Source organism: Hippocampus bargibanti, linkage group LG12 (genome assembly GCF_051943395.1).
Source record: "Hippocampus bargibanti isolate YZ-2025 linkage group LG12, ASM5194339v1, whole genome shotgun sequence".
NCBI lineage: Eukaryota > Metazoa > Chordata > Actinopteri > Syngnathiformes > Syngnathidae > Hippocampus > Hippocampus bargibanti.
Genome location: NC_142745.1, coordinates 702,051 through 726,934, shown reverse-complemented (window position 1 = coordinate 726,934; position 24,884 = coordinate 702,051). Strand labels below are relative to the sequence as shown.

Below are 24,884 nucleotides of genomic sequence, written 5' to 3'. Positions count from 1 at the left end.
ATATGGCGCTCCCATGTATTACTTGACCATGTACTTTGATGAAAAGGTTTCTTCAGCCGTCATCTGTACTTCTTTCAAGGTGTCGGACGTTTGGCTTCTTATCCAAGAAACTTTGTCAGCAAACCATGTAGTGCATTTTGTTTGTGAAAATGTACCACGGTCAAAACCAGCGGCGGGCCACGAGTGTCACTCCCTAGTAAAATATATCTGATGTGGTGTTGTTTATTGCAGAGTTCAAATGCTTTTCAGCCCATATACAATACAAATTGATTTATAGAGCACTTTAACAACAGCTGAAGCTGTAACAAAGCACTTAACATGGACAACGATGATATACAGGAAATAAAGCAGTCACAAAGATAGGAGAAAGGACCAGGGAGGAAACGTATGCTTTATTATGATATAAGAACATCCAGAAAAATAGTTTTGGTCCATCAAAAAGCTTCAAATAATTCAGTGTTCATGCCACTCCTAACTAAAAGGGATCATTTTATCACCTCATATCAGCTGAACAACATATTTGTGGCTTGACTGCACTTCTATCACCACCACGGACACTTCTTGTTTGAATTATAAATAGAGAATCTACGAAGTGAGCATAAAGAAAGAAGGAAAGAAAAAAATGGATCAAGAGGTACAACTTGACTTCACACTTTGTCTTCTGCTCTGTAAGTAAAAAGCTATTTGGGCTAGAGGTACAGCTAACTACCGACTTCCTTGGTCATCATTTATTTGTACTAGGTAACAAGACATACTGATATTACAGATTGTTCAAAATCAAGGATTAATTATAAAAAAGAAAGAAATATATGTCGGCAAAAAAAGGAACAGTGATTAGGTATAGGACATTTTGGTTTGTTTTAAAATATAGAAGCCAATGAGACGAGTGTAAATCATTTTGAGGATTGTGTGTGTGTGTGTGTGTGTGTGTGTGTGTGTGTATGCGCGCCTACTTTGGCACTCTGTGTCATGAGAGCAGGAATGTTAGACGAGACAGATTTTTGGTGAAGGGTATTCAATGAAAAAAAAATTGTGCTCAAAAAGAAGTACAACAAAAAAGAAAGTCACCATCCGACAAGCAATGACTTCAGGTGTTCCTGATTCCGAGCGCCTGCTCCAGTTCCTGTCGCCTCTGCTGCACCTGTCGCCAAAACAAAATATGTGTTTGCATATTGACGGCAGGTGACGAGAAAGGATTTCGGGCTCACCTTGGAGTAGAAATAACGGCACACGGCCTCCTGAGCCCACGGTTGGTAGTAGAACTCGGCCCGCCTCTCTTCCTCTGGGTTGCTAACCACGTCCGTCATGGTCTGCGGAGAGCCCAGAAGATCCGTTAAGGCACTTTACTTGTCGTAGATGTGTGCGTGGGCCTCATTGGAGTGTTTCAGAGTTCACTTTGAGCGCGAAAAGTATGGCCGACACACCCGGCCGGGGACGCTCCCCACCTTACGAACGAGATACGTTCCGAGCGGTCGTAAGGTGAATTTCTTCCCAAGTTGCTTCAATGCTACATTTTGTATGGAATGCATGTTTAAGTTAAACACGAAACGAGGAAGTAGAAAACACAGACGCTCTAACAATCGTCAAATCAATTTACAGCTACGATATATATCCTCCAGTCTTCAGTAAGCCATCATCAAAGCTGCTGGCATGTCATGATTAAATAACGTGTCAGCAGCCATTACTTTTTGTTACGCATCTCCTGAAACGACAACTGGGAAGAGGGATTTCCTCCCCGTCCACGTACTCTACGCAGTCAATCGTAAGCGAGCTCGGCGGATGGGGTCCTGAACTTGTTGGCGACACTTGAGCACTGATTGGTCAGCTTCGGTGTCAGTCGCGTAAACATCCGGCCCTTGAAACCTCCGATGTGTCTGTGTGCTTGCGTGAAAAACATAACGCAGACAATCGCAAGCAAGTTTGGCCGGAAAAAGGCGTGCCATACAAAATCCCATTTATCGCATCTCTGTCCGAACATTTTTGGGGGTTTGTCGAAAAATGTATGTTGTTCACAACTTGAATTTTCTCAAGTCGGCGAGCGTCTGTACACTGCTCACATTTATAAGCTTTGTGAATGATATCACAATTGAAAACGTTGTTGGAAAAAAGACTAGAATTTGTGAGACGTTGTGTTTATCGCTTTTTTTTCCCCCGGCAGTCCATGAGTACACCCACCTTGAGATCCCTGCATTGCGACTGCAGCCAGTCATTGATGAAGCCCTGAGGATCTCTGGCGAAGCTGAGCATGAACTCTCTCTGGGTCTTCAGGTGGTTGATGGTCTCGATGGTTTCGTGGATCTGAACACACGTGTGTTTTCGTACTATTTAATCATTTCACCAATCACATTTCAGCCATCATTTGTTACAAGGGGCAGAAATTGTCTGTTTGTTGGCCAAATACTCTGTGAATTTGAAAACTTTTCTGATTGAAAATGGAATTTATAGATAAAACGGTTTCAATCAAATACAATCCCAAGCAAAGAGCGACGTCACGCGTCAGATTTTCCCGTCTGTTTCATTGAGCAAAAACATGGTTATCCAAAATTTAGCAACGTTCACATCTCTCTAACTCCAAAACCATAGGTAGATTTCTAACCTTATTATCCAAGCCGGCTATTTCCTGCTGACTGGCGGTGGAGAGAAGGAAGGAGTTCATCTGAGTCTTCAGCGTGTCATCCACCTCCACATCAATGTCATAGCATGCCGTCTTTTTTTGGTCGTTGGGGTCCACGCTAAAGCAACGCAGAGACCACATTATTGCAATCAATACAAACATTTGCGTCGACCAATTTGCGAAACGGGACTGATGCGCCACCACCTGATCACGTGGTTGATGATGATGGGTTCTGGAGGCATCAGGAGCGCGTGCAAGCGCTGCGGGATCTCGGAGAACTTCATCCTCTGGGCCTCAAAGATCTCCGGAAGGAAGGAAAAGCAACTCAGTGGACATTCAAGGACTTAAGCTTGACGAATTACTCTCTCGCCTCAAATGGTGGCCTGTGAGTAGCTACGATGTTGACTATCGCACAAATACATTGCAGTAAAATCCATTTAGCCCTTCCCCAAAACCTGTGGCAAAAACCTCACAATGACTCAATAAATGCTGTTAATTTTATTTTTTACAGTCCAGGCAATCAGCTCAATATGAGCTCCCCACTACTTTTATTTCTCCATATCATATTAAAAGTCAACTAGTGCCCCCAGTGGTTCAAACAGTTACAATGGCATGAGGTGACATTTTCAAACGGCAAAGTGCCTGCCATCAATTCGAGCTCTTGACAATTTCCAGCATGTTTGGGAAGCAAGAGCAATAAGGCGATGACACACGCTGACGGTATAAAACCTCAAAAGGCCATTTCTTTTTTTTTTAACGCGGGATCAGACACGCCGGTGCATGTATTTCTTTTCCACTGAGATAACATTGAAGCAGCGGTCCTGTTTAGTCTCAGGCGTTGAGCCCGTGTTGAGACTCGCGTCCATACAAGGACAGAAGAAAAGCAAGTGTGCTGAATAACATCAAATGTTATGACTATCGGAAATGTCAGCGCTTTTTCGAGCAGATTTGGAAGCATCCGAAAGTCCAGTTGGACACATTTGGAACCCAATTCCCTTACTTTCAATCCAAAATAATTACAGTGATACCTCAGTTTACAAACTTTATTGGTTTCCAGAAGGTGTGTCTAAGGCGAAAAGTTCATCTGCCGAACATTTATTTGTCATAAGAAACCATTAAAAATGAGAATGATCCCTTCCCAGGTCTCCATAAAACATCATTTTCTACTAAATAAGCCTTAAAACGACACAAAATATACCTTATTTTATGTATAATAAATGTGCAATTGGATTGTAATAAAATAAATAAACTGTACTGTATAATAAAGTGGTTTTATTGATCTTTGTGATGGTCTTGACGATATCCGAGTGAAGTTGACGTGCTTTCTCTGCGATAATACCCTCACTCACACTGTCCCCTGCTGGCTGCTTTTCGTTCATCCAAATCAACAGAAGTTCTTCAACCTCTTCTATTGCCTGAGACTGTTGCTTAGACAACACAGAAACACCCTTAGCCCCACGTAGCAATGGTCATCTTTGCATACTGGTACTGGGACGCTAGGTCACACAAACGCACAACTTGTTGGTGTTTTTTGGTGATCTTCTTCTGCTGCTCAACGATCATTTTCTTTCGTGTCTTTTTCGGCTTAACACTAGCCTGTGGTGGGGACTTTTTCGCTCCCATAATAGCAAACGTACTCCAGTCGATAGCAAACCACGTCTGCACTCAAAGGGGATGTGGAAAAGTAGTCCGCCAGCCATCGTGGCGCTGTTCGACCGTGTGGTTTGGTGTTCCTCCGCCAAAAACTAGTCCGCCAGCCACCGTGGCGCTGTGTGGTTTGGTTCATCCGCTGAAAACTAGTACGTATGCCAAGACTATATGCTCGTAAATTTAATGTTGGTGAGGCGAAAAGTTTGTGAGCTAAAGCGTTCGTAAGCCGAAGTATCACTGCATGTCATTCGTTGAAGGTGCGCCTTTATTCCATAAAATACGGTACCCTCGCCTAAGACAAAAAAAAAGGAATGGAATGATGACCACCTGCTGTAGGTACTTGTCGCAGTTGATGAACTCTCGCTCGTGGGGGTCCTGAAGTTTGTGAGTCTTGACGTACTGCCACAGGGCCTGGATGATGACGGGTCGCGTCTGGGTGTGGATGCCCAGCATGCGAGCCAAGCGAGGGTCCAGCTTGAACTGGGGTGGCTGCGTTTGAGGGTGGGAGGTTACCAGTTAGATCCAGTTTGCGCCGTAAATGCAAGAGAGAACTGTTTTTTGCTACCTGATAGTCGAGCATGAGGAGGACGGTGCAACGAACGCCCACGTCGCCTGGTCTCTTGACTTGAAAGCCATCCGTCTCCTGGGTGGTTGCGGTCCTGTGCCACTAAAATGATGCAAAAGACCACCTTTAGAAAAATGGAAAACCTTGCCATCGTGGTGATTTATTTCTAAAAGAATGAAAAGTGCTTCATGGGTGGCAGATAAGTCGATCCCCATGGCAAAATACACACACAGCGGATATATATATATATATATATATATATATATATATATATATATATATATATATATATATATATATATATATATATATATATATATATATATATATATATATATATATATACACACACACACACAGTAAAGTGTCGTTATATCGATATTCAAGGGAGTCCGAAAAAAATATCGATATAACCGGGACTATCGATATATCCGACCCTGTTTGCATGTAATTTTCTCTGTGCGTGCATAGAAATAGTATCGATATAACCGGGACTATCGATATATCCGATATCGATATAACAAGACTTTACTGTATTAATGAAGTTTCTAGTGTGTCTGTCTGCATCTTTTGCAGTTGCAATATCACAACTTCCAACCCAGAGCTCCTTGAGACACTTTATAGTTATTTATACAGTTCTTTAGTTATAATATCATAAATATAAAAAAAATGTACATAAAATAAGGTATATTGTGTGTAGTGTTAAGGCTTATTTAGATTAAAATTATGTTTTATGGGGATCTGGGGACGGATTATTCTCATTTTATTAGTTACCTATGGGAAATTAATGTTTGGAATACACACTCTGGGAACCAATGAAGTTAGTAAGCCAAGGTGTCACTGTACAAAAAAAAGTTCTTACTTCCACAAGGTGATTATCAGGACCGTAAAGATCTTTGTCCAACTCAATCACCAGAGACTTGAAGAAGGAAGAGAACTTTCTCTTCTGCTTGGTGGCTTCGTACTTGGACACGGCTGTCTACAAAAGTCAATCAAATAATAAGAGTGGATAAAACAATATATTGAGTCTTTACATAACTGAACGAAAGGTCACAAACCACCGTCACAAGGCTCTTACATCTTCTAGTAGACGCCCCTCCACACGGAGCTCCCATGATGCAACGGTGCCCTCACCATCCTCAGCGTCGGGCTTGGCTGGATTGAAGGTGTTTGATATGAAGATACGAAGCTTTCTTTTTTGCTAGCGGGAGGAAAAAAAATAACGTGTGAGGAGCAACTTCAAGTAAAGGTTGATTTTAAACAAGAGAAACTTTTTGTTGGACTCAACTAACGTGGGTTCCAGGAGTTCTGAAGCTAAAAAAAAAATTAAAAAAAAATCAAACCTTAATGGGTCTCTTGAGTGCTTCCTGGATGTCGAGCCTCTTGCGCATGATGGTCTGGTCCAGCTTCCTTTCAAAGGCCAGTAGATCCATGTAAGCCTGAGACTCCGGGACCAGTTCCCTGATCTGGGATGAAGCCAGGAACAAGGTGAGTGCCGCGATTGCAAAACTGGACTGCTTTGACAACATGTCATCAAAGTTAGCACAGGGCCGTTTGTACGACGCCCAAGATGGCGCCGCCAGAGTTGCTGGCTTTACAGCAGCTCTTGTCTTTTGTTTTTCGACTACTTTCTTTCCTTTCCTCTTTGAACTTTGCTGCTGTCAAATGGAAATTTCTCCACTGCTAGACTAATAAAGGCAAATCCAATCCAATCCAAGAATTTTAGACGGTGTTACTTCATGTCACTTGAACTCACCCTCTGAGGTAGAATTTTATCAGCCATCTTCTTCTTCTTTGTACTGTATAAAACACATAGGTAACCACATCTTAGTTCACCTTGTGATAAAAAAGTCATTCCAATAACACTTAGCAGCAACAGTTGATTTCATTTTAAATGCGCTGCTGCCCAAGTTTAGCAGTGGAATTTGTACAACAGTATTGATCAGCGTTGTCTAACAAGTTTACACTTTGAATGAAAGCAGCGTGTCTTACTGCTGGTTGCGACTCTGCTGCTGAACCTGCTGGATCTGCTGCGGCGCAGGCCTCTTACGAGACGGGTCCATCACGCCGGGCATCCCCGGGCGGGACACGGGGCTGCCGCCGTAGCCCGGGGGGCCCATGGCGGGTCCCTGGGGGGTCATACGACTGGATGGAGGCATGCCAGGTCTCTGCGATGTGGGTTAGGGGAAAATAAACAACAATGGATGCCGTTTCGGGAGCTTCAAATTTTGGTACATCACCCCCAACGATGACATCAGAATAGGGAGGAGGAGCTATAAATCTGGAAAAGCTTGAACAAAAATGTGTAGTTTTACTGGTGTGACGGGTCGAGAGCAGTTCACAGTTAAGCGTCTGCCTCAAACTGTCATCGAAGAACGATCATTGATAACAACAAGTATCACTCACCAAACCGTGCGCCAAGAACTCAAAGAGCTGACTTCTTGTATCGGACTGCATGAACCTCAGTGGTGAAATGCGACAAATGACAAAAACAGCTGCTGTCCTCAGGGTGGAAAGGTGGCAACGGAGGACAACTTGACATTAACAACAACCAATATTGAGAGGGACCACCTCTTCCCCACATGGAGGGACCGCCTACGCTGCACTGCATGCATGCATGCATGCATGCACTGCACATCTGCGTGGCCTTGAAGTACCCAAGAAGCGAGTTTGGCGCTATTCAATGCGCTATCGGGCTGCTGGGATGAATGAAAGCACTCAAGGATGCTTGGGAAAGGAAAAAGCAAAGTCGCTTGTCGCTAGGCAACCCACACTCTTGACCACCGTGGGTTACTAATTATTACATTGAATACAGGTCATGAAATAGTGGATATTTCAATAAGTAATTGTTTGTTTTTTAGAATCCATTAATTAGATGAACTATTACTTTATCAAAAAAACGGTACATTTTTTATACAGTCTGGACACTGCGCCAACACGCATTGATTATGATTCTGTTCCTAATTTGGTCCTTAAAGTCAGGAAATATTCAAAGATGTTGAGAATACATTTTCAAAGCAAATGTTGGGAAATATCTTGCGGAATCGGAAAGAAGCAGGATGCCACCACGGAGGACAACGTAAAACAGAGAAAATGTACCTGTAAAGTGCCACTTAGCAGTTTTTTTTTTTACGACGATACTAGTGCAGCGTGTTCTACCGGAAACAAATTCCTTGTGTGTTCTACATACTTGGCAATAAAGATGATTCTGATTCTGAGAGGCTGAAATACCAAAGAGGTGGACAATTTTATTGAATGGTGTTGCATCCAGAGACGGACGGGAACATGGATGGAACAAACAGCAGCAACAAAAACTGGAATATCAGACAGATATGTCTCACCAAAAGATCATTAATTAATATGGCACGTGGGCTTCATTTGTCAAACTGCAATTTTGGTTAGAAACTAAATTTGAATGGCCTTTAAATTTAGCTCTAGTGTCCATTGGTGTGGAAAAAACTGACCTGAAGGCATTTAAGATTATGCGATTGTATTCACCAATGTAGTTATTGCGTACCAAAGCCAGCAAAACAGATCTAGATCGTTTTTTAAGGGGATATAGCCTCCCCTTCCACCCGTCAGACTGCATCTGTTGTAAAATAAAGGACCGAGACACAGTTACCCCATTAAATGAATTCCAGTTGCAAATACATTTTGGCCGTGTTTGTACAAGGGGGAAAAAACAGAAGCGTTTCACTTGGATGCATTATGGCCGCCGCTATAAGGTAGAACTTTAAGACGAATACCGCCGCGGGATTGTGATCCAATTTGAATTGATCAAAGAGAGAGGTTCCATGTGCAGGGAACCAAAATATTGAAGCCAAAAAGACGGAGATGTGAACCGGACTTTGAGTCGAGCGACAAGTCCAGCAGCGTCCACATTCGAATAGTTAACAGCGTGTTTTACACGCCATTCATTCGTTAACTTGTGAAAACAGACTCATCGTTTAGCTTTTACGAATGTGGAACTGAGTGTCAAGGAAACCACCAGTTTGATGTGTCCGCTGCTCGATAAAATAACGAAACAAAAATTGGCGACCATTTGTGAATGAATTCCGGCCACGGCGACCAACTAGCCTCGTTAGCATGCTAAGCTAAGTGGCCGGTGGACTAGTTAACGTGGAGGGATAAATAGTGAAGGAAAATTGTCGACTCGGTCGTTTATAAGTTCGGCAGATCGAAGCAGCTCGCGGTATGTTTTCCGTTTTGGGCGGGATGGTGGTTTATAGCCCACAACGCGGCTAATGATTAGCTGGCCGCGACAAAGCGCTGTTGAGTGAGGGCTGAGGGGGCTTTGTTCTAAGTGGAGATGTGAAGAGATCTCACCGGGTAGCCTGGCCCAGGCATCGGCGAGCGGTACATGTGGTTCTGCGCGGCCGGCGACGAACCCATCCTTCCAGAGGGAGTAGCGGGGCCCATACCCGGCCCCGCGCCCGGTATCGGAGGTCCTGGACCCATTACGCCACCGCCGCCACCAGTGGGTGCCGACTGAAAGCCCCCTCTGGCCGCCATCTCTTCAACGACTGTGCGTGTGGGCGCCGGTGGAGCTAGGCACCAAGATATCGCGAGAGCGAGCGAGAGCCTGAGTTTCAAGCGTTTACAGCGTCTCACGGTGGATGTTTTAGGTACTGCGGCGACTCTCGTGTTGAAACCCCTTCATCGGCCACATTTTACAGAAGCTTTCTGCATTCTCTCCTTTAATAATAATAATACATTTCATTTATAAGCGCCTTTCAAAACTCTCAAGGACACTTTACAGTCACGGGTGAGCGTCCCTTGCTCCTTATCTCATTTAGGACCCCGAAACTCTATTCTGACCCACACCAGACTCCATCATAGACATGTCAATCGTACCGCAAGACCTGCAATTCTAATCATCGTTCTTGTCGTCAAACATTTTATTTCATTTATTGTAGATGATAATGCACAATGAAAAACATGGGGGAAGCTAATGGAAAAGAAGCAACTGCTAATGGGAAAAAAGCAAGCTTTTAACTAAAAGACATTATTTTACTCAAAACGAGAGCCTGTTGGGCAGTCAAACTGCCAATTCAGCTTTCATTTGAATTTTGGCTATCCGTCTTTACAGATTACGCAAGAGCGGCCTTGCCTTCAAGAAGAAAATAATTTTGATACAGTGTAAATCCTGTTTTATAATGCAGGGATATGTGTCGGTAACGGTCGGACAAGTGTCTTGATTCTGGTCACTGTTTGTACTTGTAAAAAAAGATAGATAATGTTAGCATAAGTATTCGCAGTGGAGCAGCTGGATCTTGTTGCTTGGCAGTTGCCAGGGTATGACGCACACCACAATTCAGCAGACGAGATTGGACGAAACGCTGGACGAGATGGATAAAGGATGTTTTTTGAGAGTTGGACATTTGTCTTGTTGCGCAGCAGCCGAAGCTGTCATTGGCTTCCCAAATGTTTTTCTTGCAGATGGCCGAGCTCATCCGGGATCAAAGCTGTCGTTAGATAAGCCAGAAAAGGAGATCAAGGTTGGCCCCGCCACTCGTGTGCCACTGATGGGGATTGCATTTCACAAAGATGATGTGGAAAGAAAAGATATGCTGTTGGTTTGGGGTTGGGAGGAAAACATGGAGGAAGAATCGAAGTTGACTCTCAGGCCGTCACAATATTGTCTTGTATTTTGTTATCGGTTGAGTTTATTCCCATTCGATGATTGGGCCTTTGCTGACGTTGTCGCTGATGGAGGATAAATAGTCAACTCTAAAATTTGGCCTAATTGTTTGAGCAATTAATATTCATGCTCATCCACTGGAGCGCATTGATAAACAAGCTCTTTAGGGAGCAGAATATTCCCAGATTAAAAATAACATCTCAGGAAAGCAATTTTCCAAAATGATATTTACACTTTATTTCTGCAAGGCTAAATCAATAAAAGAGCCCATTGCCTGGCGAATCTTGACAGGCTTAGCAGGCATTAAATATAGGCAGTAAAGCGTGTTTCATATGAAAAGCAAAAAAAGAAACCGTCGGATCGGCACGATAGTAACCATAAGACAATATATCCAGAAGAAGAAGAAGAAGAATACATTTGCTTTGACATGAAGTCTACGTACAGAATGGCGGCATTGTGCTTTGAGAAGATGTCTGCAACAAGAACAGAGATACGGAAACAGTTCAACGGCCCCACAACACAAAAGGAGAGCACTCCCCGACATTGTAGCCAGGCCCCAGGCAGGGATGGATCGATCCATAGCCGCGTGGATAGATCGATTGATGGCCACATGGATGCTCAATTAATGTGTACAACTGAATTAAAAAAAAAAACAACAACAACAACAAAGCAGGCACACTGGATCTAAAAATCCATTTAGCTCTCTTCAAATGACATGTTTTTGTGAGATATATATATATATATATATATATATATATATATATATATATATATATATATATATATATATATATATATATATATATATATATATATATATATATATACAGTAAAGTCTGGTTATATCGATATCGGTTATATCGATAGTACTGCTTATTACGATACTATTTCTATGAACGCAAGGAGAAAATTTACATGCCGCAGGATCGGATATATCGATAGTCCGGTTATATCGATATTTTTTCCGACTCCCGAGAATATCGATACGAGACTTTACTGTATATATATATATATATATATATATATATATATAAATGTAAATGCCATAAAAAGCAATAAAAACCAAGCTGAAAAGCAACAAAATGGAGGAATACAATCATGCGTTGACACAGTTAGACCTGAATTTTCCACCAATGCAAGCTCCCGTGATGTCGCCACCTGTACTTAGCAAGTGGGGGGTTGTTGTCCTGCTGTATGAAGATGAGGGTTCTCTCTCTTCTTTGAAAATATTCGATTTTTATGATGATTGACTGTACAGTTAAACTTTGTCCGAGTCGGCATCTCCTTTGTGGCAGTGCGCCAGACGGACAAATCAATGAGAGTGCTGCATGAAATGGATGTTTTGGGATGTACTTTCCTTCCTACTGCGCTAAGCCTGGGGCCACACATTTCCTCCCATCTGATGTTCACGTCCAAAAGTGCCACGGCGTCGCTTCCTGGTCCAGATCGTCTCGTTGTAGGTTTGCACTTTGGTCGCAGTGACGCACGCACGCACGCACGCATTCATTCATTCATTCCAGCTCAGCTCACGTTCAGCTCAGCAGGTGAAGTCTTCGAAGTTTCCCTGCGCCGGGTGATGAGGTAGCATGTTGCCCGAATACGTGGACGCCGAGCGCAGGTTATCGCATGGAGCCTAGCAGGAAGAGGGAAAACACACACAAAAAAACAGGAAAGGAGTCATGAAGACAGATTTGAAAATATTTTACGTTGTCATTTTCACTTTCACGAAAATAGAAATGCAAGTGAAACATGCAAAAGGATGTTTGGACTGTCGATGTTTTGTGTTTAGCATTGGCAGTAAAGCTCTAGAGCGGACTTAGAAGGTTAAAACTGAAGGTTGGAAATCCAAGACTGGATCAATAAAAGTGATAGGAAAAAAAGGAGGACCCTCATTCCTTTGCTCTGCTTTTCGTTTGTGTGACTTAGCGTCACAGTACCAGTACGCTAAGTCGACCGTTGCTACGTGAGGCTAAGGGTGTTTCTGTGTCGTCTAAGCAACCGTCTCAGTCAATAAAAGAGGTTGAAAAACTTTGACCAAATATATATATATATATATACAAATTAACCAAAAGCAGCTAGCAGGGTACAGTGTGAGGGAGGGTATTATCGCAGAGAAAGCACGGCAACTTTACTCGGATATCATCAAGAGGCAACGACCATCACAAAGATCAATAAAACCACTTTATTATACAGTACAGTTTATTTCTTTTATTACAATCCAATAGCACATTTATTATACTTGAAATATGGTATATTTTGTGTAGTTTAAGGCTTATTTAGAAGAAAATTATTTTTTTTACATACTTTACAGTCACGTATTTTTTGTGTGCGGATGAGCAGCGGCAGCCATTCACACCAGCGTTCATTCTATTCGGAAGTTACACACGGTAGTCCTAAAAGTCAATATTCTGCGGGTCCTAGAATTTCAGTGACAATGACAGCCGCCCTCATTTCAAGCTCATATAACTCCAGACCCATATCACTTAGGAATAACTCTTTTTTTCTGATCAAAGACGACAGTCTAAGGTTTCTTATGCTGCATTGAATGTTTATGTAGTCCTAAAAGTCAATATTCGGTGGGTCTTGTAATTGGAGTGACAATGACAAAAACCCTGGCACTGGAGTGGACGCGTTTTTGCACATGGTCCGGCAGTGAATGAGTTAAGATGTGATGAAAAGCCTGTAAATTTAGTGTACATGTATGTGCAGTGCTACTTGAAGTGGAACACGTGAGTACTTTTGCCACCTCTGGTTTACCGACATGGTGCTTCGCATCATCCGGACTGAGCGCAGCGCCCCGATCATTGTTGTTGCGCCCTTTATGTTTCTTCTTTACACATCGGCACAGCTTGTACTTGATTACCTGGGAAGCAAGGCACACACAGGTAGACAGACAGACAGAGAGACGGGTCATCGGATCACAACAGCCCACACAATTTCTATTGAAAGCGTCTGGCAAATTGAAATGAGATTTTACATTGCTGTCAATATGTATTTTTATGTTATTTTTTTACAATTGACCAGCAAAGGAAAGAAAAAGATCAAGATTTGCAGGCGAAAAGTTCATAACGCTCTCTGACAAACAAGGGTGGACGTTCTGACTCATCTAAAATATAACAGCTGAAATGTTCATGTATTCAAGGCGAGTGTGTGTGTGTGTGTGTGTGTGTGTGTGTGTGTGTGTATTCGCAAGGCAGTGATGGAGAATTCAATAGAAGAATAGCACAGGAGCGACTGACAGCATGAGCGAAAGAATACCCGATTTTCCGGTGTATAAAGTGCACCCGTAGGCCTTGGTTTTCTTCCAAAAAATAAACCTGCGCCTTCATATATAAGGTGCGCCTTATATATGAAGTCATATTGGGCCACAACAGGTCTCGCAACGACTGTCAGCAGCCACCGACTCCGAATCAGCCCATTTCCACAGGCTGATTAATTCCTTACACGGAGCTTTGTCGCTATCTTCTGCCTCTTTTTGGTGCAACACAAAGTTTTCAGACCAAACAAAGTACAGCAAAATGCATTGACGTGATGGAAGGACTGCTACAATGTGTCCTTTTTTTCGGTCAGGGGCGTTTCTTCAGTGACGTAACGTGAGGACTCGTCACCAACTGAAAAACAAGACTTCCGGAATATTCAGCGCCAGTCTTAAAACGTAAAATATCGCTATATGCGGTGGAATCTTTGTCAAATACGCTCAGTAGAAGTCATTTCAAGCCATTTTACAAATTATGGACACAACTTGTCCAGAGACAAAAGACAACCGACACCATTTTTTTGTTTCCTAACTGAGACCAGAAAAACGTTTTATAGCATCTAAAATACCCCAAACACAATTATGTATGGTATTTTCCGGTGTATATGGCGCACCCAAAAGCCTTGATTTCCCTCAAAAGATTCAAGGATCCCTTACCTCATAGAGGTAGTCAAAGAGTTCAAGGATAGTCAAGATGCTAGCTCCGATGAAGAGGCCCATCTGACCACCGATGTCACCTGTGCGGTAGATGGAATTAAAAAACAAAAAACACAATTTCTACAAATGGCCGAGGTACGATCCAAGAAATAGTACTTGTTCAGAGTTTATTTCAATGTCAAAGTCTCCAGGGCGCACATCACTTTCATCCGTCATCTGCTTACCCAGAAGGCCCGCCAGCTCATAGGCCTTCTTTTGTTCGATGGTCTCGTAGTTGAGGGCTTCGAAGAAGATATCCAGCACCAGAAGGTTATCTCTGGGGGAGAAACAAATCAATGCCTTGAGAAGCCCCTAGCGGCCTAGCCTTATAGACTCAATGGCGGAAATAACTTGCGCTTGCTAACGAACAATCGAGTTGGCTCAGCGTCCTTGTTGGCCTGCTCTAAAAGAACCAAAAAATAACATCAATAAAAGGCTATTTTGGAGTTTAAAGGCGGGTTAATATCCAAAGACATGAGCATCTGTCGCTTAACTCCACGCAGGGGGCTTGTGCTTGATTTTTGATCAGCCTGCATGGTTAAAAGAAATAAAAGTCGCAAAAGGAATGAGCCGCCAGCTAAAGCTAAATGTTGAAAGCAAACACGCAGCTGTAGCATCCATTGACGAAAAGAGATTGTCTTACATCTCCTGCCCCACATAAATCCGCTTCAATTCCAAGCCGCGACAGCAATACTACACATTCCATACTTTAGGTATCCTTTAAGTGCGCTTTAGCTTGATACAAAGAACCAAGTGTCTACATCCACTATGCCCCTCCCCCCCAAAATCTCAAACTGATACACATGATCAATTTTTCATTATTTTCATAAACACTGAGTTGTTTTCTTATTCATCACGGAGCAATAGGAGGGGTGGAAAATGGATGACCTCCCTGAAGAAGACACATGATCACATTCTCTTTGATTTCACGCGGGCAGCCGAAGAAGCCCCCCCAGCGATAGGCATAACTGATGAATAGCTCGGCATGATTTCCTAAAGGTGTTTTTGTTACATTATTAGCTCGAAAATTCCATGCTGTTAGATTTTTGTCCACATCATGCACTTTGTTCATGATGTCATGTGCTGCAATAGTGGCTGCTAACTGTCGAAAATGAGCCCGTGCAAAGATTTAGCTTTTTACATCACTAAGCGCTGAACAGCCCACCTGCCCCCCCCCCTCCTCCTTAAATAATGAATCTTGTTTTTTACGCCTCGGAGTGCAGATGGTAGTGTGGGAGCTTCTCTCCTACGCTGCTTTCAAAGTTTTCACTTCCACGCGTTCCCTGCAGACTGCCAATCCGTATCCTGCCAAAAACCTCATCATTAACACCAGCGAGCATTCTACATCCCACATATGGGGACTCGCAGGGGACAATCTGGCCATTCCGTGAAGATTTTCCTTGATCCTTCCCACAGGATGAGCAAGCAATTAAGATCAAAACGGAGAAAATAAGATGGATGAATTTACGCCAAAGTGAAGGAATTAAATGAGTGACTTTCAGGTCGCTCTGGTAGCATCTGGTGTCATTATCTTGTCCTGAACTGCTCTGCTGGGAACCATAGATGCAAAAATTCACTTTGACTGCACCCTCTTTCTAATTTTCTTGATCTACTAAATAATTTAATGGAATCCATCCATCCATCTTCTGCCGCTGAGGTCAGGTGGCAGAGGCAGCAGTTTAAGAGGGAAGCCCAGACTTCCCACTCCCCAACCACTTCTTCCAGCTTGTCCTGGCGGATCCCGATGTGTTCCCAGGCCAGCTGGTTGACATAGTCTCTCCAGCATGTCTTGGGTCTTCCTTGAGGTCTTCTGCCAGTAGGGCATGCCCGGAACACCTCACCAGGGGGGGTTTCTAGGAGGGATTCTAATGAGATGCCCGAGCCACCTCATCTGGCTCCTCTCTAGGTGGAGGTTGGCGTCTTTATCTCTAAGGGAGAGCCCATACACCCTACGGAGAAAGCTCATTTTGGTTGTTCCTTCCTTCGGTCACCACCTATAACTCATGACCATAGATGACGCTTGGGACGTAGATTGACCGATAAAGTTAGAGCTTCAGGTCCTTCTTCACCACGACAGATCGGTACAGTCCGCATCACAGCAGACGTCGCACCGATCCGCCTGTCGATCTCTCAGTCCCTTCGACGATTATTCGTGAACGGACTCCCATCTCTGATCTCATCAGGTATAACACAGAAAATTCTTGATTTTCTTCGCATAGAGCACATTTGTGAGTAAAATGTGACAAATTCATAATTTGTGTCGATACATCTTTGGCCATTTTTATCAGATGGTATGTCCTAAGGTTTTTCTCAGGACGTACGTAGAGCAGACAGTACGTCGAAAAGACAGAGAAGACGTGCTATGAAATGAGACTCACGCTATGTACTGTTCGGTCTTGTTGAACTTCTTGGCCAGATATTTGGCAGAAGCTTTGCTGGGGATCTTGACGAAAGACATCTCTTTACCATAACGCGTCAGGTTGCATGGAGTCTCACAGACGCAGTAGTCATTGTCCCTCTCCACGAGGAAGTCTAGGTAGGGGAAAAAATGTAAGGTGTTTGACAGGACTCCTATGAAGAAGAGAAGTTTTCGCCTGGAGGTAAGGCTTGACAGGTAAGATTTTGTCATATGGACATGCGAGAGTCAATTGGGAAACAGACAGCTAGCTTGAAGCCATGTCTCAGAATGAAAGAAAATGAGATTTGCAGATCAAGGCTGGAGGCCACGGACAAAAGCAACACTATTTGCTGAAATCCGCCAAAGCGGCGATCAGGAATAGCCACGTTTGGACCACATTGGAGTTTTTTTTTCACCCACGCTATTAATATTCGCAAACCTCTATCATTTGAACTCTGGTTGCGTCAACAGTGAACTAGTGCTGTGCATGCACACACACACACACACACACGCACGCACGCACGCACGCACGCACGCACGCACGCACGCACGCACGCACGCACGCACGCACGCACGCACACACACACACACACACACACACACACACACACACACACACACACACACACACACACACACACACACACACACACACACACACACACACACACACACAGAGCTTAGGTACTAAACCCGAGCATCTCTTACCCAAGGCTGGATCCGCACACTCCTTATACTGCTCAGGAGTGCAGTACGGGGCATCTCCTTGCAGGGCAAAGGAGAGGACAAAAACCTGATCAATAGTCATTACCGCTTTAAGTGAAAACTAGCCACTCAATTTTTGTCTGGAGTTATATGATCTTGAAATGATGTCCATAATACAACGCAATACATACATATTGCTTTTATACAGCACTTTAACAAAAGCTAAAGTTGGAACAGAGTGCTAATATGGAATAAAAGGGAAATTCTGCCTCCTTGTGGAAGGGGAAAAATGCCAGAGGTCTGGACAAGCGCTTTATCAGCACCCAAGCAAGAAACAACAAAACCCGAAGTAATTCGGGAATGGCGCTCGACGTCATATTTTCAATTCTCAAATACATTTGTGAATGGCAGTGAATGAGTTAATTCCAAATCTTTATTTGGCAGCCTCGGACACGGCATGATATGATGATGATAACCTGGTAACTCTTTACAGTAACAACCTGCGGTGTGGTCAAACATATTTTTTTGTCTCCTATTGAAGCTTTATTAAGGAGGATCTGAATTTAGCGTGGGCAAGTTCAGAGCATGCATATTTCCCGGGGATCAAACATATATTTTATCAGTAGTCATCATTGTTTTATAGTACTGTAATACTGTGACATGAGCTTGAAATATTTAAAGGACAACCGACGTCTCTGGACAAGTTGTGTCCATCATTTGTAAAATGGCTTCAAATCACTTCTACTGAGCGTATTTTACAAAGATTCCACCGCATATAGCTAGATTGTACGTTTTAAGACTCGCGCTGAATATTCCGGAAGTCTTCTTTTTCAGTTGGTGACGAGTCCGTACGTTACGTCACTGAAGGAAAGCCCCTGACCGAAAAAAGGACACATTGTAGCAGTTCTTCCATCACATCAATGCATTTTGCTGTACTTTGGTCTGAAAACGTCATGGAGGACCAAAAAGAGGCAGAAGAGGGCGACAAAGCTCCATGTAAGGAATTAATCAGCCTGTGGAAACGGGCTATGCAAACATGTATGCTTTCCTCTTCAGAACTATTTGAATCATATTCATAACTGGATGAGTAACAAGAAAGCATCTTTTCCCAATCTGAAGCCATTGTTTTGATTCTCCAGCAATGCAAGACGTCTTGGCGTGACATCACGAACTGGGGGCGGGACTTTCTGAAAATGCCCAATTCGCAGCTCATTTTTTTTGCAGATTTTGGACACTTGAAGTCATTTTTATTGGTGTTTTGCATTTCACTAAAAACATCATACAGCGTGTTTTGGCTATTTTAGATGCTATAAAACGTTCTTCTGATGTCAGTTAAAAAATAAAAAAGTGATGTCGGTTGTCCTTTAAGTATCTGGATCATACTTTGTGATATATCTAGAGTGAAAAAAATTACAAGAGGAAATTATTTATATTTTTCGTCGCAATACTAATTAGTCGTTGGATGACTTCAGGTCCCCACAAAGCATGAAAGAGCTGTTATTTTTTTATCATCAGGCAAAAAGGAACAAGTAAGGTGAGAAAGTACTTGATTTTCCAGCATATTTGTTCAAATTGTTGCTTTTTGCAATTGTCGGTTCTCACCGGGCATGTGGACCATCCTGCAGTTGCAGTTCTCCACCAGGTAACGCGTCTCGCAGTCGATGCGGCAGGCTGTGATGCTGTACGTGCTGAAGAAGTCCGAATCCATTGGAGTGGCCTTGCAGTCTCCCCACGGAGGCGGAAGATAGGTCAGCTGGGGAAGTGTGTCAGTCAAAGAGACAGACAAAGACAGACAGACAGACAGAGAGTCTTGTTCGGTTCGATTTATAATCTAATTTACAATTTTCGGTTATTCATTTTTCCTCTCCCAAACATGTTAAGCGCATACTTGAACTTATTAACAAGGTTTTCGAAGTATAAATCAAACTTCTGTGTAAGCTCTCAGTCGTACAGGAGTGGTCCATCGATGAAAAGGTTTCTTCAGCCGTCATCGTTTCGCATCTTATCCAAGAGGCTTCGTCAGTAAACTAAAATTTGCTGGTAGTTTTGTCCCTATATATATATATATATATATAGCCCTACTCTCCAGACATGGCGGTGCCGGACTCTGCTATGATGATATAAATCAAACTCTTCTCCATAGTTCTGTGATTTGTATAAGCTGTATTTGAAGTCGAGCTGAAACTGACACCCACAATCTTTGTTCACCGATAGTGCTGACTTTCTATACACCAAAAGTATTTATCAACCAGCAAAAAAAAAACAACAGTAGGCCAAGAAATGGAGACAGTGGAAGAATTCTTGCTTTACCACGCATGGTTGGTGGTTTTAATCAGGGGTCATAATTTGTTTCACCCTGTCAGGTTTCTTCTTGTGTTGTTTTACTCATGGTTTTGTTTGCTACTTTGGACCTTTCTGTTCTGATGACTTTGTCGTTTGAGATTTTGTTCCTGATGACTTTATTGAATACAATTTGGCAAATACACTCTGTTCCCTACACCTTAGGCAATCAATAAGATTGTGAGTTGGCAACCCAAAAGGGGTACCAGCGCCTTTTTGCAGGCGCTGGTCAACGTCAGAGTTTTCGCAAATTGTAACAGAGTATCGAGGGACATAATCACACTGCATCCTGGTGAAAAACGTTCCCCCTGCAAAGTTGCTCGAGAGTGACCTCCAACTATTTGGAGACAAGATATTACAAAGTCACTCTCCCATAAAATGCCTCATCTATTCCCTGCAAAACCTCCATTTTAAATTTGGTTTTATGACGCAAATGGCGCCATGTTTAGCGGACTTCTGGACCCAAAGGGCTCGTCGCAAGGCATAAGGATGATCCAAATAGTCTCATCAAATGAATAATATGAGGGAAGATGCTTGTGGATTTTTTTGTCAGGTCGCTGTGAAAACAGCACTAAATGCCATGGAATGAAACGACTCGGTCACGCGGAAAAGGCCAGTCGCTACCCCCCCACCCCTGACAAGTTCATTAGTTATGAGCTTTCAATAATGACTGCATTCATAAGTGCTGTCCAAATGGCGTCCATTAAAGGACAACCGACAGCATTTTTTTCTTTCCAAACTGACATCAGAAAAACGTTTTAGAGCATCTAAAAGCCAAAACACGCAGGATGATATTTTTAGTCAATTGAAAAACTCCAATAAAAATGACTTCAAGTGTCCCAAAACTGCCACAAAACGAGCTTGGAACTGGACAGATTCAGAAAGTCCCGCCCCCTTGTTCATGACGTCACGCCAGGATGCGCCTTCACAAACTATCTTGCTCCAAAATCAAAACAATGGCTTCAGAGAGGATGGGAAATTCAGAGAATATAATACAAATAGTTGTGAAGAGGAAAGCATAAATGTTTGCCATCCATTCAAGAAGTCCTTCCGTATCCATTCGAGGCGTCAGGATTCAAATGTAGCGCTCAGAAAATGCACAAGATGGCGCACAAACTCTGTTGGATATGGCCTGATTTGTTCACTGGGAATTTGTGTCAACTTAAAACTTCTTTATGCGTCTTATCGCAATTGGCTGCGACACACAATGAGTCACCATGCCGTTGCTTATGTAGTTTTCCTTCTAATTTCGCCATCAGCACGGTGTTGTCGCTTTCTCGATCAGGAGCGTTCCCTCCGTGACGTCACTTAGGGCATCGTCATCAACTCAAAAACAAGACTTGCTGAATATTCAGCGCGAGTCTTAAAAGGTCAAATCTAGCTACACGCGCTGGAATCTTTGTCAAATGCGCTCAGTAGAAGTCATTTGAAGTCATTTCACAAATGATGGACGCAACTTGAGCGGAGGTGTCGGTTGTCCTTCAAATGCCTTCCGCTTGTAATTAGCGCGATTGGCACTGCGATCCCTGCACCAGGCACGTATGATGGAGAACATCCCCAAAAGAACCCTGAAATGCATCACTGCTGTAAAGACTGCGACAATAAAGAGGTTGATGTGGCTGGGAAATAGGTCCAACGATGCCAAAAGGTTTAACGGGTCCACAACCGACTTAGTTTGTTGAACATTCCCTGGAATTGGATGGTCAGTGCGTCACTTGAGACCATTCCAAGGGGAAGGAAACAAGCTAACAGACAAACAGAACTCCGAACAGGGTTGTCAGACGACCGACTGACACTCACCCTTTGTTCCTGACAGGAGACAAAAGTCTGGAAGCCAGGTGCCACCCCGAATCCCAGCTGGTCAATAAACGGCGGCTCGTCCTGCGTATGGATCTGAACCTTGATGCCCGCTTCAAACGACGTCTCGTCTGTCGACAAAAACAGAGGTTGAAGAGAAAGACCCAATCGGGTGAATTTGGCAAATGTATGAGGGAAATCAACCGCTTATTTATTTGAACTCATTCTGGAATGTACAGTGATACCTCAGCTTGCGAACGCTTTAGCTTAAAAACTTTTCGCCTTACAAACATTACATTCGCAAGAATATAATCTTGGCATACCAACTAGTTTTCGGGAAACAGACGGAGCGCCACAATGGCTGGCGGACTGGTTTTCGGCGGAAGAACAGCAAACCACACGGTCGAAAAGCGCCGCGGTAGCTGCCGGACTACTTTTCCACACCCACTTTCTTTGAGTGCACTCAGTGCAGATGTGGTTTGTTATCGAGTAGATACTTTTGCTTTTTTGGGAGCGAAAAAGACCCCACCACAGGCTTGCGTTAAGCCAAAGAGGACACAAAAGATAATGACGGTCGAGCAGAAGAGGGAGATCATCGAAAAACACCAACGAGGTGTGCGTTTGTGTGACTTAGCGTCCCAGTACCAGTATGCTAAGTCTACCATTGCTACGTGTGGCTAAGGGTCTTTCTGTGTTGTCTAAGCAACGGTCTCAGGCAATAGAAGAGGTTGAAAAAGCAGCTAGCAGGGAACGGTGTGAGTGAGGGTATTATCGCCGAGAAAGCACGGCAACTTCACTCGGATATCAAGAGGCAACAACATCAACGACCGTCACAAAGGTCAATCAAACGACTTGATTATACACTACAGTTTATTTCTTTCATTACAATACAATAGCACATTTACTATACATAAAATAAGGTCTATTTTGTGTAGTTTTAAGGCTTATTTAGTAGAAAATTAGGTTTTATGGGGATCTGGAAATGGATTATTCTAATTTTTAATGGTTTCTTATGGGAAATAAATGTTTGGCAGACAAACTTTTGGCCTTACACACACTTTCTGGGAAGCAATGAAGTTCGTGAGCTGAGCTGTCGCTGTATTCGCTGACAATTTGGGATCTTCTTACCTGTCTCTCCCCAGACGGGCAAGTATTCGTCCTGCTGGATGTCCAGCATGAGTTCCAGGCCATTGCCCATACCACCCTTCATGGTCAACAGCAGAGGTCGCCCGTCCTGGCCAGAGTTAAATGTGTAGCACTTTCCATAGCGTGTAAAGATCTGACAATGGCAAAACAAAACAACAACGAAAAATGTGAATACGTAACTCAAGGCTCCCAAAATAAGAAATAAAAAGACTACATGCAGTAAGCACGTTCCACTTGCCACAGTGAAAAGCCCAAATGTGACCTATTGGCCAAACAATGCCAGTGGGACAACTAATGGCTATATAATTGAATGTAACAGACATTAAGAAATGGAAAGCGATGGTCCGCATCCAGAAAACAACATATGGTATTTGTGATCCTGATATGAAAGCATCCACTTGCACTTAACGAATCAGTTAACCTTCACGATGACATTCACATCAAGTCATAACAAATCTTCATATAGGACGGACATTTCGTCTTATTTGACATTTTGAGGATCTTGATGTATCAACATATATACTGTGCATGTGTTCCCCATTTCTACAATCATGAAAATGTTTGTATCCTATGAAACCACCATCCAACGCTTCCAAATGTCACTTCGTAGCACACCCTTGAAAGTGATGAATAACGCTAATTTGCTGTGGCGACCCCTGAAGGGAAAAGCCGAAAGGAAAAGAAGAAGAAGAAAGTCATGATCAAATTGACAACATCACGCCCAGTATTCCTGATTAACACGATATTAGGTGGAAGTGTCTAAGCGGACAGAACACATTAAAGGACAACCAACACCATTTTCAACACCAAATAGTTCTGAAGAGGAAAGCATAAATGTTTGCAATCGATGACAGAAGTCTTTCCGTATCAATTTGAGCCGTTTGGACTCTGATGTAGCGCACAGAAAATGCACAGGATGGCACAAAAGCTGCGTTTCGTCCAGTATGTGAAATGGGATGATTTGTCCGCCGGGAATTTGTCCTTTAATCACCATTTTAGGGATTCACCATGAAAGTGGACATGCGAGTGGTTGATGTGGTTGAAGTGGGTCCAGAGTGTCGGCACCACACTGACTCTACACAGGAATGGGTGGTGGTGACACACACACACACACACAAGCACACACACACACACACACACACACACACACACACACACACACACACACACACACACACACACACACACACACACACACACACACACACACACACACACACACACACACACACACAAATAGATTTTATCACTCTTCAAAACGATTGTCTCACCTTCATCACATCACAGTTTCTCATCGTCCTTTACGATATCGCAGCAGGAAATCTGGTGTGATCTTAGCTGCCAATTATGCTTTACAACAAGCGGAAAGTGTGGCGAGAATGAGCTGAACGAAACTGGCTGACATTCAAAACAAACTTGTTTTGAGAAAAGAAAAAAAAATATGGTAGATAGCTATATAGTTAATAGCTAGCTAGCTAGATAGATAGCTAATATGAATTCTGTTTGATTACATTTGTTTCTTTGTCATGCATCGTCATCATGTTTTACTTTTACATCATGTCACAAACTTCACAACGATGCAGTACAAAATATAGACTATTCGACCGATTGATAATCCGTCAATTGACCACAATGGCTTTGAAAAACATGAAACTTCTCCCCAGTGCTATTAAAATGGACAATGCAGTTAATATATGTTTACGTTAATACAAAAAAAATAATATCCAGCGGATAAATGTCAATATAGCATAATCACTACTAGCTGTAGCTAGCTATCTATCTATTTGCTCTAGCTCTAGCTAGCAAATCTATTAGCTCTAGCTCTAGCTAGCTCTTTATTAGCTATTTATTCACCCTAGCTTGCTATCTATTAGCTATCTATTAGCTATCTAGCTAGCTTTCTGTCTACTTGAGTTACTTCCGGGTTGAGTTGAACGCTGGCACGTGTGGCTGCCGCTGCTCACAGAAAAACTGTGATTGTAAAATGACCTTGAGAGTTTTCAAAGGCGCTTATAAATGAAATGTATTATTATTATTATTATTGATAGCAAATAGATAATTGACATTTGCTATGAG

At 42.9% G+C, this 24,884-nt stretch overlaps 2 protein-coding genes across 7 annotated transcripts in view; both read right to left on the bottom strand.

Moving 5' to 3' along the window:
* Positions 1-372: 372 nt before the first annotated feature.
* smarcd1 (SWI/SNF related BAF chromatin remodeling complex subunit D1) lies at positions 373-9,378 on the bottom strand. Its single transcript, XM_089010833.1, has 13 exons — positions 9,156-9,378; positions 6,822-6,997; positions 6,586-6,628; positions 6,173-6,295; positions 5,908-6,030; positions 5,692-5,808; positions 4,830-4,931; positions 4,592-4,753; positions 2,819-2,916; positions 2,597-2,732; positions 2,176-2,298; positions 1,209-1,310; positions 373-1,141 (listed from the first exon to the last, which is right to left on the bottom strand). Exons 1-13 carry the CDS (start codon positions 9,339-9,341, stop codon positions 1,088-1,090), a joined length of 1,545 nt encoding a protein of 514 aa, XP_088866959.1. The 5' UTR covers positions 9,342-9,378; the 3' UTR covers positions 373-1,087.
* A 1,871-nt stretch (positions 9,379-11,249) lies between these two features.
* Positions 11,250-24,884, bottom strand: part of asic1b (acid sensing ion channel subunit 1b) — a 66,383-nt gene continuing 52,748 nt past the window's right edge. For 2 of the 6 annotated variants that reach the window (XM_089011232.1, XM_089011229.1), the window contains 9 exons: positions 22,791-22,941; positions 21,666-21,793; positions 19,128-19,278; positions 17,529-17,585; positions 16,801-16,954; positions 14,608-14,699; positions 14,384-14,463; positions 13,208-13,333; positions 11,250-12,103 (listed from right to left, as the gene is read on the bottom strand). In XM_089011232.1, the coding sequence (XP_088867358.1) occupies positions 12,008-12,103; positions 13,208-13,333; positions 14,384-14,463; positions 14,608-14,699; positions 16,801-16,954; positions 17,529-17,585; positions 19,128-19,278; positions 21,666-21,793; positions 22,791-22,941 (1,035 nt within the window). In that variant the 3' untranslated portion in view covers positions 11,250-12,007. The remainder of the gene's footprint in view (positions 12,104-13,207; positions 13,334-14,383; positions 14,464-14,607; positions 14,700-16,800; positions 16,955-17,528; positions 17,586-19,127; positions 19,279-21,665; positions 21,794-22,790; positions 22,942-24,884) is intronic. The other 4 variants (XM_089011233.1, XM_089011231.1, XM_089011230.1 and 1 more) reach the window with 3 other exon arrangements.